The sequence below is a fragment of the Glycine soja genome, chromosome 12 (genome assembly GCF_004193775.1).
Source record: "Glycine soja cultivar W05 chromosome 12, ASM419377v2, whole genome shotgun sequence".
NCBI classification, from domain to species: domain Eukaryota; kingdom Viridiplantae; phylum Streptophyta; class Magnoliopsida; order Fabales; family Fabaceae; genus Glycine; species Glycine soja.
This window is the reverse complement of record NC_041013.1, coordinates 42287986-42300030: the sequence shown is the minus strand read 5'-3', so window position 1 is coordinate 42300030 and position 12045 is coordinate 42287986. Positions and strand designations below refer to the sequence as shown.

The following is a 12045-nucleotide window of genomic DNA, read 5'->3' as shown; positions in this document are numbered from 1 at the left end:
ACGCAAAACAATCAAACCATCAAGGTTATGGCCTATCCATGTTGGTAATGTTCCTTCCAGAATGTTATCCCCAAAATTAATGAATTTTAAACCTCTGCAAAGAGTCAAAGATAGAATTTCACCAGAGAAGGTGTTGCTATTTAAGTGCATTGACTCAATTTGTCGTTAAGTGCCAAATGCCTCAGGGATTCTCCCCGAAAAACTATTATTTGCCAAGTTCAAAACTTTTAAATTTTGAAATTTCTCCCAGCATTTTGGTTGTTGCCCTGTTAGTAAGTTACTAAAGAGGCCAAAATAAGTCAAAGATATCGACAACATTACACAAAAGGAAGACACAGCCCCTGATAACATTATTTGAGAGAAAAAAGCCATCTGGATATGATCCCCGAAAAAAAGGCAATGGACCAGACAAATTGTTGAAACTTTAATCCCATATATGAGCATGCTCTGTTTTTATACTTGGTGGTAAGTCTCCACCAAGTTTATTATGTGAAACATTCAATTATGACAAATTTGAAGATACGATCCAAAGCCATTTAGGAAATGAATCTATAATACTGTCATTAAAGATTTCCAGCGCCTCAAGTGTCCTTTGATATTTGAGCCACGTTGGAAACTGAGGCCCCAAAATGCATGATGATGCAAGGAAAGCATACAATTGGAAAGGTGGAACCCGATGTGGTTTTAAATTGAATGAAAGCGAATTTTGGCTCACATCCAATATCCTCAATCTAGATAAGCGTAATAGGTGCGCTTCACTAATGATACCATTCAACTTATTCCAAGAGAGATACAAGTATGAGATTAAAAAGTTGACCAATAGTATATGAAAGCTTCCCACTCAATTCATTGTTGGAAAGGTCCAAATAGTATAATGAGGCAAATTTAGTGACCTTGAACATAGGAATTGGTCCACTCAAATGGTTTAAACTTAGATCCAAAACATCAAGATGGGGCAAGTGGTCAAATGATAATGGCCCAACAATGTTGGTATTTTGAAGTCTCAATGTCTTTAAGTATGAAAGCCTAGAAAAATCAGGAAGTGGCCCACTACTAAATGGGTTCTGGTCTAGAGCCGACAACCCTAAAACTTCTTGTGTTGAACACAATTCTTGTAAGTAGTCATTGAAACTCAAGAACAACTTCTTAAGTAGTTGGCCAGACAAAGAAAGCATTCAGCATAACACAACCTGGCTGCAATGCTGCAGAACCCATTCTCGAGCTGGGTTTGCTTTCGTCAGTGCCCACATATAACATTACTTAACTCTATTCTGCTGAACCGGTGTATCTCCGAATCTCAGGCAAGACGTTACTAAGCTAGTCGAACTCACACTCACTCAATATTTTACTATATAATGTAATACAGCTATTAATTCAGCCTATGACAGCATTTATCTTGATACCGGGGCTGGTAGAAAACATCACATCTAACAGATTGTTCACCTTCTTAGAGCTCCATAGCTTTTAGTAACCTAGAAACAGGAGAAAGGGCTTAGTTCCAAGAAATGACACAACTCCAAAAAGTTAAGAATTTGAGAAAGTACATTGTAGAAAAATAAATTTCCAATATCAACCACAGGTGTATTTTACATTTACTAGAGTTACATCAGAGACCTTGGCAACATGGTTGAACTACAGGATAGCAGACCGCTAAGTACCAATCAATTCTCGTCGAGTAATTTACATCTAATTAAATTCATATATAGGAAGTGAATAAAATAATTTGATATAAAAAATATCCCAAGAAAATTTTTGGTTTGCTAATACCAGTTGCAGAAATTTCTGAATTGTGCTCGTCTTAAGGGTGACACTGACACATCATAAGTATCCCAAGCAACTTTTTGGTGACACTTCATTTGGTATATCACAGTCATTGCCAGCCAACACACAAGCATAATTTTCAAATCTTTCTGCTCTCCTAGGAGTACTATGGGTAGCACAAAGAGTGTTGACTGAGTAAGGACACTGTGGATCACCATCTATTCAAATAAATGTTTTGAATGGAAAATGGTAACTTATATCCTAATCAGAAACAAGTCAAGAAATAACAGGAGAAACATACCCGAGGTTGAGACTTATTTAATCTCTTTCTGATGTCGGTGTCGTCATCGTCATCGTCATCATCATTGTTCACGAGCATTCTATGGATTGAAGAGTTATCTGATTTCCTTCCGCGTTTAGAAGACTGTGTAGATCCTCTACCTCTTCCCTTTGAAGCAGCCCTCTTCTGTCCTGGTAGATTGGATTCATTTTCCTGTGATATAAGATGCAGTAGATTCAACTTACTAATCGTTGAGCATGTCAAGGATGCTTCAGTGAAAAGTTACAATTCATAGCATGCATGAAACCGTCAGGTTTTGTAGGTATCAGACTGGCAAGCACTCAATCAAAGAGCCTAACCAATACTTCATATTTGTAGGTATTACAAACTAAGGAATACAATACACAAGGAATTAGCTTCATGTATACCGAACTATCATCGATCTCTTCAACATCATTTTTATTGGCATCATCACTTGAAGCAGAAGCCAAGTTATCATCGTCAGCACCACTTCGGATGGCAGTTGCTGCAGCAACTGATGCAGACCTGCATTAAGTCAATGAAATCATGATGAATACCTACCCAGGGTTGTCAAGGCATCATCAGTAGAATATCAAAGTGACTTTATAAACCCATCAATGGGGAAAACTTATCCTTCATTAAATTATTTTCATGCATGTTCTTAAAAACACCCTGTCCACATTGGCCAACATACATGCAGCAACAGGATGCATGGAACAAATCCCAAGTCAGATATCAGAATGCTAACCTCTGAGGGATAAGGTTGGAGCATATCTCTTCTGTGGCTTATCATGTACACCTATTTTTTTTTCTAGTCTTTAGCAATATGAGAGACCAAATTTCAGTGACAAAAAAATTTGACACAATGACCCTTGGGTGTCCATTGGCCACCAATAATAAGTTACAAAAAAGAAGGGATATTCTGCTCTAAAGACAAATTTATTAAATTAGAAATTTTCGTAAATAAATACAAATAAACATAAAAAATGTGAAGTTTTTCAGTTGTCATTATTTCCATGTCCTTTCTGGATTTTATTTTGCTGCAAAGCATGGTTGTTAAACTCGTGGGTGAACTCGTAGAATCGGACGAGTTCACAATTTTGTGGCCATCAATCCGTTCAACTAGCATGCAAACTAGTTTCTTGGTGGGCTCAGGTAAACTCACGCAAACTAGTCCAGACTCCCTCCAACTTGCGATTGCAGGGATGGGTTACAATTCTTGGAACCAAAATCTGACCCAAAATGACGCTCATGTTGGCCATTCTGAGGTGCAACTGACATTAATAACGTTAGGGCACCGGCAGAGGCAAATTTCACAACACCCAATTCACAATTTCAATCATTGTTGATGACACCCATCTTGTGCTTTTCATCTCCGTTCAATCTCTTGCAATTCTGTCATCCATGTGGAAGGCTCTCTCTGTTATTCTGTGTTTCATCTCTGTTCTGTCGAAGGCTTCAAACTTCTGTTACACACATCTCTTTCTCCATGTTGCATCTCTCTCTGTCCAACAATAGCTGAGCAGCAAGTCGGAGCTGCAAGTTGATATGACAGCAAGCAACATGCATGGCCTCCAATGCCATCCCTCCATTCTCTGCCCTCTGTACTGGTGTGTTTTTTTAATTTATAAACTTTGTTTCTGGTTTTATTTTGGTAACAAGCCCTCCATTCTCTGCCCTATTGGTTTTATAAAGTCTTGTTAACATTGCATTTGATGAATTGAAAGTTTCAATTTGACATAATGGTTTCATTATACTAATTGTAATGGCCGCATGGTAATCATATGGGGAGTATATTTCACATTAAACATATATTTATTAGTTTTCATATTCTAGATTATGGTTTACATATTTCGAACCATAAATTTGTTGAATTTCATATTTCAGCATGATTTTTATGTTGAACCATAATGTACAATCAAGTTACTGTATTATTGTAATTTGCTAATTTTCTTTATTAGGGAATTGAAATGTTGAATGCTTTTTGTATTATAAGCAGAAAATTCTCAAGTTTGACAACTTTGCTGCAAAGAACTCAAAAAAGCTATGAAATGATTTATTTATTAGCAAGAAAAGCAACCTCTGAGAAACGCGAAACCCTAAAGCTCCATCAATAGTTGTCTGCTTCATGGTGCTGGAACCTCTACCTCTTCCTCTTCCCCTGCCCCTTCCTCTGGTTGTAGTTTGAGACGCACCAGATGACCCTTTTCGACCTCTAGTACTTGGCTTTGAACTAGATACTGGCATGGCATCTTCATCATCACTAAAGGAAACTGCACTTCCAGTTCCAGCAGCACTTCTGCCTTGGAAATCCTACATGGAATTAGAGAAAAGCTAATAATGAAGGTCACAGATAATAATATTGCCAATGCAAAAACTTCTTTTCCATCACTATTGCTATAGCAAGTATAATACACATGTAGGGTTTACCTTCCATGGTTGAGCATCAGCAGTGAGCTGTGTGGGTTCCTTGGAGTGTACAGATCGTTCCTTGACACGTTCCTAGAATAAGAGAGAGAACCAACAACAGAGTCATTCATGAGACTCCGATAAGCATTCCATCCATCAAACCATTGTCATCACATGGTAACATGTAAAAATTATGAAGGCCCCAAAAATTGCAAACAGTGCAAACAAAATTCTGATCAATGGAGGTGCAAAAGGACACAGGGAACTGTCGTGCCTAGATTATGTTGGAGATTAATTGATTTCTAAATGAATAATGAACAACAATGATGAAGCTTCTAACCTCCAAGCATTCTCCAACTTTAACAATTAAATCTTCCTCTTCAAACTTCACGTTGTCTGAATCCTTAGCAAGTTTATTCTACACAAGCATGAAAGTCATCAATCAGAAGAGGAAGAACTATGACAATAACATGAAAACATACTAGAATATATTCAATCTTAATAGGCTGTGGAACAAAATATGGACCAGATGTTCCAGCATAGCAGCATCATATAGACAAAGGCATATGGCAGATAAATGCAACATAGAGTACTCACTCGTGTTTCCTCGATATTGTATTTTACACAAGAGTAAAATGCCATTTTATCATCTTTGTTCACAAAATTTTGCAATGCAATATCCAAATCATTAACTGGCAGTATCTCCATTTTCTGCAAAACCATTAAGAGTTTAGATACATTAAAAAATAAAATTAAACTGAACTAACATTGCTATATTCATATTCCTTTTTAACGAAAGCTCAAGTCATTCCAGAATCCCAGATACTAATATAGCCATCTAGTAAAACTATAAAACTAATAAAACAGGCTTAAACAGTGATAAATTAGAACTTTCATGAAGTTTCAAATTACGTGAACAAATATGGACAGATGTATAAGAGTATTCATTACTTGCAGTGTGGTTCTTTACTTAGCTGTTATTCATTAACTACTCTAGTTAGTTATAGTTAGTAGTTTAGTCTGTTAGTGCTGACAGCTTTGTGACAACTGTATCAACTAACCCAGGTTAGTTGACAGATAGAGTAGTTGGTAGTTATCCAACCATATAAACAGTATTGTAATCTGATGTTAGTTGGGTTGAATAATATCAGATTTCTCAATCTCAATTTTCTCTCCTCTCAAATTCTCTCAACTCTATTAAGACGGATTGAGGTGAGCTTTATTTCTAATGATTATATTTATTTCATTGCACCCTTTGTTGATGAAGGGCATCATATAACCTTTAAATATTTCCAGAAAAATTCAAGTACACAATCAGTGAGTCACAAATGAATATATTTGGCTGTTTATTGTCAAAAAAGGAAGGGTCTATAAAAGCCATAAATGAAAAGAATGAGTTCAAAGAAAAGGAACTTTGATATATTCAGTATATTTTCAATACAAGCTCAAATCTTCCCTTTTATAGGATAAACAATTAGGCCTAAAAAGGGAGATAAGGAAACATTTTCAAAAAAGAAAGTATCAAGATAGAAAGAGATATTTTTTCATATCCTAAACTATCTACGATACTTACAGCAGAAAGGAATCAAGTACTCAAATGATTAAAATACCAGATTACTTTCAGCAACCAAAGCCTCTATGTTCTGTTGGTTTAATTCTTCTGGACGAAGTCGTTCTGAATCATCAATTTTTCCTAACAAAAGGAAAGAGTGGGGTCAACTAAACTTATTTGCACATTTTTTAGTCGAGAATTGAGATCATCACCTTTTTAAAAAAATTGTGTAACATGATTAAACCAATAAATAAATAAATAAATCAAATTATGCCAATAGACCAACTAGTATTATACTTTTAAAAAAGATTGCATATGTCTTGCACATGATTCTTAATATGGCCAAACAGCCAAGAGAACACAATTCCTTCAATTTGTCCCTAATGCTGATTCTAAATTTCTAATCATAACAAAATCAATAGAAATGAGGAGTAACTCACGCAAATCAAACTAATTGGTAAAGAATGAAAAATAAAAATAACTCAAATTACCTTCAACCTTGGCCCTTTTTGTAGCCTTTGAGAAAATGAGAATGTCTTGGGGATTTGCAACCTAGTATAAGGATGACTAATCAACAGTAGAAAACAATCCTCAAGAAAAATCAACATTAGCACACTAATTCATGAAGAGGGATGGATAGAAATTACCTTCCCAACATATTTCTGCCCAAATCTTTGAGGATTTATAGTCATAAATCCAGAGTAATCTACCTGTAATTCACAAAGTAGAAGTTAAGGCCATGCTAGAAAACATCAAGTAATATCCAAGGCAATTAGATGTCCATTATGGCCAATAGACTGAATAGAAGTTCAAATTAACATTTGTAATAAACTCTGACTTGACTCCATGCATCAAGAATGGAGTTTAATTGGTTTAATATCAGGAAAATTACTATATTTTCTAGAAGAAAAATAAAGATCAAACCAATAAGATTATATTATAGAAACAATGAATTACAGAATTATCTTCCTGCTAGGTGAAAAGCAAAATGAAAGTGTCATCCAATCTGGACGTGATATTCAAAAGTCTAGTTACAGTATACAAAAATTACCTTGATACGTATTAGTGGAAGCTTGAGTTCTTTTCTATTGATGACCTGCTTACTAGACTTTTCTATAAGTTTTCCAACCTGAATCATTTTCTAATATCAAAACACAGTTTCTATACATATGATCACTGATCCATGCAAAAAATAATTCAAGAAAATTGAAGCTAAGTTCCAATCACAAATTTCACTATTGTCCCAAAACAGATTCTAAAGCAGAGTAGATAAATTTCATCACGACTGAATAAGAACGATTTATTATAAATATAACCACTATGAGGAACCAAAGAGGAAGACTTTGGTCAAAAGATACCTAGGTAGGTCTCTCCCACAAGAAGTTTGTAAGCAACCAAAAGGACACAGCAAATTAAATGGCAAAAAAAACAGAAAAATTTTCATCCGATATAACAAACCCACATACCACTTTGTCTAGGTGTTCAAGAATAGAACTTTGATCATTGGGATCAATGTCCGGCTCATCTTTTAGTATAACCTGCATTATGAAGATTTTAATGATTATTGAAGAACTGTGGGATGGCTTCAAATGTCAACCATATGGTCAATTCATTTTGCTTCAAATTGCAGTGAGAAATGTAAATTTTGTACGTAATTAATAATTACAAAGGAAAAAAAAATAATATTAGTATTTTGGCTCACCTCAGTATACTCAAAAGGCCGCACAGACATCAAAGGTATCTTAGTTGGGCGATATTGATTTCCCTGTCAAGAACCATTTATTCAAGCACTTAGACTATAAAAACAACAATCGCTGATCTGATACTATGAGAGACATTTAGATAATCATTACATAGACGAGTATACAACCTTAATTTCCAGAAGAAGTACATGCTTCGGCTTTGATTCTCCATCAATAAGTGATGTAGCAACTGATGACCCTGGTTGTGAAATGTGAAATCCCATTCCTGGAACTTCCTGGAGAAAATTAAAATACATATTAATTTTGCAGAACACAACATATGTCAATCTGGGCCCATTTAAGACAAGTATAATTAGCACACCTGCGGGTCAACCAAACATTCATGTTCATGGCCCCACACAATGAAGTCTAGGAAGCGTGGCAAGAAGTGCTCATTTATTGCATTTTTTGGATTTGTTTTAACCCTACATACCATGAATGAAAACAAGATCAGTCATCAGGAGATTAAATCTAAAACTCAGATACAGTACATCATTTGCAAGATCAATAATTTCAAAGTCAAATTTATATTTCAGGATAATCAACACATCTTCATTGATGAGTGATATTAAATGCAACCTCCTAAAATAGACAGACAGGAAGACATAACCTGTTCTGATGAAGTACAAGAATGTTGAACCAATCAGACACTTGACACCCTTCCTGAGATTCAGGTCGCATCCATTGAACAGCATGCGGTGTCTGAAAATAAATATAAATAAATAATATATCACAACCAGATGGGAGAGCAGTTAAATAGATGAACTGCATGAAAGCAAATTTTATCAGTGGCATACTTGAAACATCCTATTAAGCCTTTCATCTCTAATGTTTCCCAGACCATACAGAGCTACAGATGTTGAACCCTGCAATTCATAAAAATACAGCCTCAGGACAAAATGAGATTTTAAACTATTCCAGTTTTCTCTTCTTTTATTTCCTAAATTTAGTGTGACTGCATTGGCTCATTTTGTGCTCAAAACAGCTTATAATTAAAACCTTACAGAGAAGGATTGAGGGGGAAGAAAAAAGCTTGCCCTGAAAGTTAAACAAAACCAAACAGGCTCCTAAAGGGAAAAAAAAAGGGTTCACTAAATATACTTTATCCTGGTATTAACATTATTCAATCACAAACCTTCTTGATAAGAATAGGGTGGATAGTGATCTGACCGACACCAGAACCCCCAAGAACTGTTTTCCCAAAGTAGTTGACTAGATTACATGCCGAGAGAATATCGACTACAGAAAGGTTGTCCTGTCACAATCATTCAATAAAGAAAGCACATTTGTTGTAATTTAGACTTTAGAATAGCAGTAAATAATGTTAATGTGGTCAGATATACATCAAGCTAAATTAAAAGGAGGGGGGGATCAGTTTCCTTCAAATTTAATTGAATTTTTTTATCACATGGCAGAAGGAAACCCAACAGACAAAAGAAATAAAAAATATCATCCCCCCTTCAACAGTATATTCAAATTGCTTCCTGAAAAAAAATGTAAATAAGGTCTTCCTAGTGTTATAATTTAGATGTCTTAAATTTGGAGTAGGTCCAATTCAACTCCAAAAGCTAGAACATGAGGTGAAAATTGCCCAAACCTTTCTATTGGCCATTTTTATAGTAGAACCTCACGCTCAAGATTAGTAATCTGGAGCATGGAGATTATAGGACTGATTTTATTTAGATTGCATTGGGGAAGTTGCAAGACTATTTAGACTGCATTGGGAAAGACACAGGCCAGGTACATCTTGAACAGTTGTCGGTGGCCCAGTATCAAATTTACAATAGGCTCTAATACCATCTCGAATTAGGGCTTATCGGAAAAAACCCAAATACCACATCGACTAGAGATAGTGCCAAGATAGAGTATATAAGTGGGGGCAACCCTCACTCTATGAGTTAGATTTTGGGGTTGAGTTAGGCTCAAACCCACATTCTAAGATACAACCTTCACCTTGTGAGCTAGCTTTTAAGGTTGAGTTAGACTCAAATCCACATTTTAAGATGGTATCAGAACCTATTCTAAATCCATTAAATAGGCCACCCATCATGTCATCCACACACTAAGCCTAAAAGTATTGAGAGTGTATTGGGAAAATCCCAGTCCTACATCGGCTATAGATAGTGCCAAGATAGAGTATATAAGTGGGGGTCAACCCTTACCCTTTGAACTAACTTTTGGAATTGAATTAGGCTCAAACTCATTCTAAGAGGGCTAGACCTGACTCAACCCCAAAAGGTAGCTCATGAGGTTAGAATTATCCAAGCCTTTAAATCTCTACCTTGGCCATTGTTGTATCATTAAATAATGATTTGTATGTTTAAACAACATATTCTTCAACTTACTCTAAATTTATATTGTCACAATGCAAAGTACAAGACCAACAACTCTAATCATTATTAAAATTTTAAAAAAAAAAATTCAAAGCAATTATCACTAGCAACATATCTTCATCCAATGTCATCTTGAAACATAAAAAAGAATGGTCAAATAAACAAATACTAGTCCAGATACTAGTACGTATTAATTGTATAGAACCTTAACCAGCAAAAAGTGCACTAGTATTTTCCAAGTTCACCAAAACCAACATTCAATAATCTTTAAGTTCTCCGAAATCCTAGCTATTCAAAGTTCATTTCATCCAGCCAAAACTCTGAACAATGATAAAGTAATAGGAACCAATGCTGCAACTAAAACCAAAACGCATTTCAATTCTCAACCACCAAATCACACCATAAAGCATGTTCAACCTTCCAACTCGACAACTTATAAAATAATCAATCATTTCCATAAACACATACGAATTCCCCAAATATAACATCTATGTATCATCTTCCTTCTTAATCAAACACATTCTAAATGCAGCAACAAACAAACAAACCAAGTCAAAAGAAAAACAAGTCCAAAATTACAGATAAGCAGCAACTCATACCACGCCAGCAGGATCGTCATGGTTTCCGTGAATAGTAAATACCGGCAATCCAACATTGAAGTGAGGATCCTCATAGTTCACATGACCAAACCTGCAGAACAAGCCTCAATCACTCACTCAAATTCAATCCCTAATAATCTTCACATCCACCGAACCAGCATCCATCTAGAGTGTGTTTGGATAAGTGTCAGCAAAAATGATTTTGCAAAATTGAGTTTGGTTAAAATTGATTTTGAAGTGGTGAGATATAGGTTTGGATGTTTTTATTTTTATTATAAAAACTTAGTATAAAAATTATTATCCAAAAACTACTCAAAGTTTTAATCTAGAATCAATTCTGAATTCTTCTCAAACATAAAATCAAACACACGAAAATTTATTTAAAATCAATTCTGGACTCGCAATCAATTCTCTAACGTGAGACCAAACATGCACCTAATAACATGTTCGGTTCCATGTTTGGGGACGTATTTTCATAAGCTATAATAGCTATAGCATTCACGTTTCAAACGTGATTCCAAACACGACATAAGAACCGCACAGACAATCACGTGTCATCAAGGAGAGAAGGAGAAACTGACGCGTTCTGGAAATTGAGCGTCTGGTCGCTGACGACCTGGAAGGGGACGGGGCGGTCGTTGAGGCAGTAGCGGCGGAGAATCTCGATGGCCTTGACGAGCGTGGAGCGAGAGGGCTTGTTCTCGTGGAAGAGGTCGCCGCCGAGGAGGACGAAGTCGACGCGGTGGCGCTCGGCGACGGCGCAAATCTCCTCGAAGGCGTGGAAGGAGTCGTGGCGGCGCACCTCATCCTTCTCCATGTAACCGAGGTGGCAGTCCGTCGCCACCAGAATGCGAAGCGTGTTCGCCGCTTCCGCGTCCTCCATCGTCGTTGCTCGAGGGAAAAAGGAATTGCAGTGTTGTTGTGTGATACTGTATCAGTCAGTGTTGTGCAGAAATTTGGGTGAAGGGAACAGAACGGCGTCGTATTAGCTCCGGAGTTTTGTCAGAATGGGCGGGACCTTTTTGTTTTCCTTCTTCGTTATTTTTTTTCTTCTGATTTTAGTAAATTTTGTGAAAATACCACGATAGAATCCAGGGATTAAAAACACTTTTTTTTATAAAGTTCTTGACTAAATTACATTATATAAAAATTTAGAGATTAAAAAAAGATTCAACAAAAATATAAAGATTAAAAATATATTTTATTTTATTTATTATATACCAAAAGATAATTTGTAATCGGTTACTACTGTTGGTGTAGTGGACTATATACTTTATGAATATTAAAATTCCATCATTTGTTTGAGAGAAAAAAAATAACAAAGGAAGAATTTAACTTATTGGAATCC

The 12045-nt window shown here is 35.8% G+C and overlaps 1 protein-coding gene across 1 annotated transcript; it reads right to left on the bottom strand.

The window, feature by feature from the left end:
* Positions 1–825: 825 nt before the first annotated feature.
* Positions 826–11721, bottom strand: LOC114380222 (double-strand break repair protein MRE11). The gene is made up of 20 exons (XM_028339217.1): positions 11279–11721; positions 10698–10788; positions 8901–9020; positions 8563–8631; positions 8376–8467; positions 8088–8190; positions 7894–8001; positions 7726–7788; positions 7490–7561; positions 7075–7152; positions 6671–6733; positions 6515–6575; positions 6082–6164; positions 5069–5182; positions 4812–4889; positions 4493–4564; positions 4143–4375; positions 2470–2587; positions 2063–2254; positions 826–1472 (listed from the first exon to the last, which is right to left on the bottom strand). Exons 1-20 carry the CDS (start codon positions 11578–11580, stop codon positions 1440–1442), a joined length of 2145 nt encoding a protein of 714 aa, XP_028195018.1. The 5' UTR covers positions 11581–11721; the 3' UTR covers positions 826–1439.
* Positions 11722–12045: the final 324 nt, after the last annotated feature.

Coding starts and splice junctions, on each gene's coding strand:
- LOC114380222 (XM_028339217.1), bottom strand. CDS start 11,580: ATGGAGGACGCGGAAGCGGCGAACACGCTTCGCATTCTGGTGGCGACG. Junction 9,021..10,697: donor ATGACGATCCTGCTGGCGTG/GTATGAGTTGCT, acceptor TGATTGTGACAG/GACAACCTTTCTGTAGTCGA. Junction 2,255..2,469: donor AAGAGATCGATGATAGTTCG/GTATACATGAAG, acceptor CTTATATCACAG/GAAAATGAATCCAATCTACC.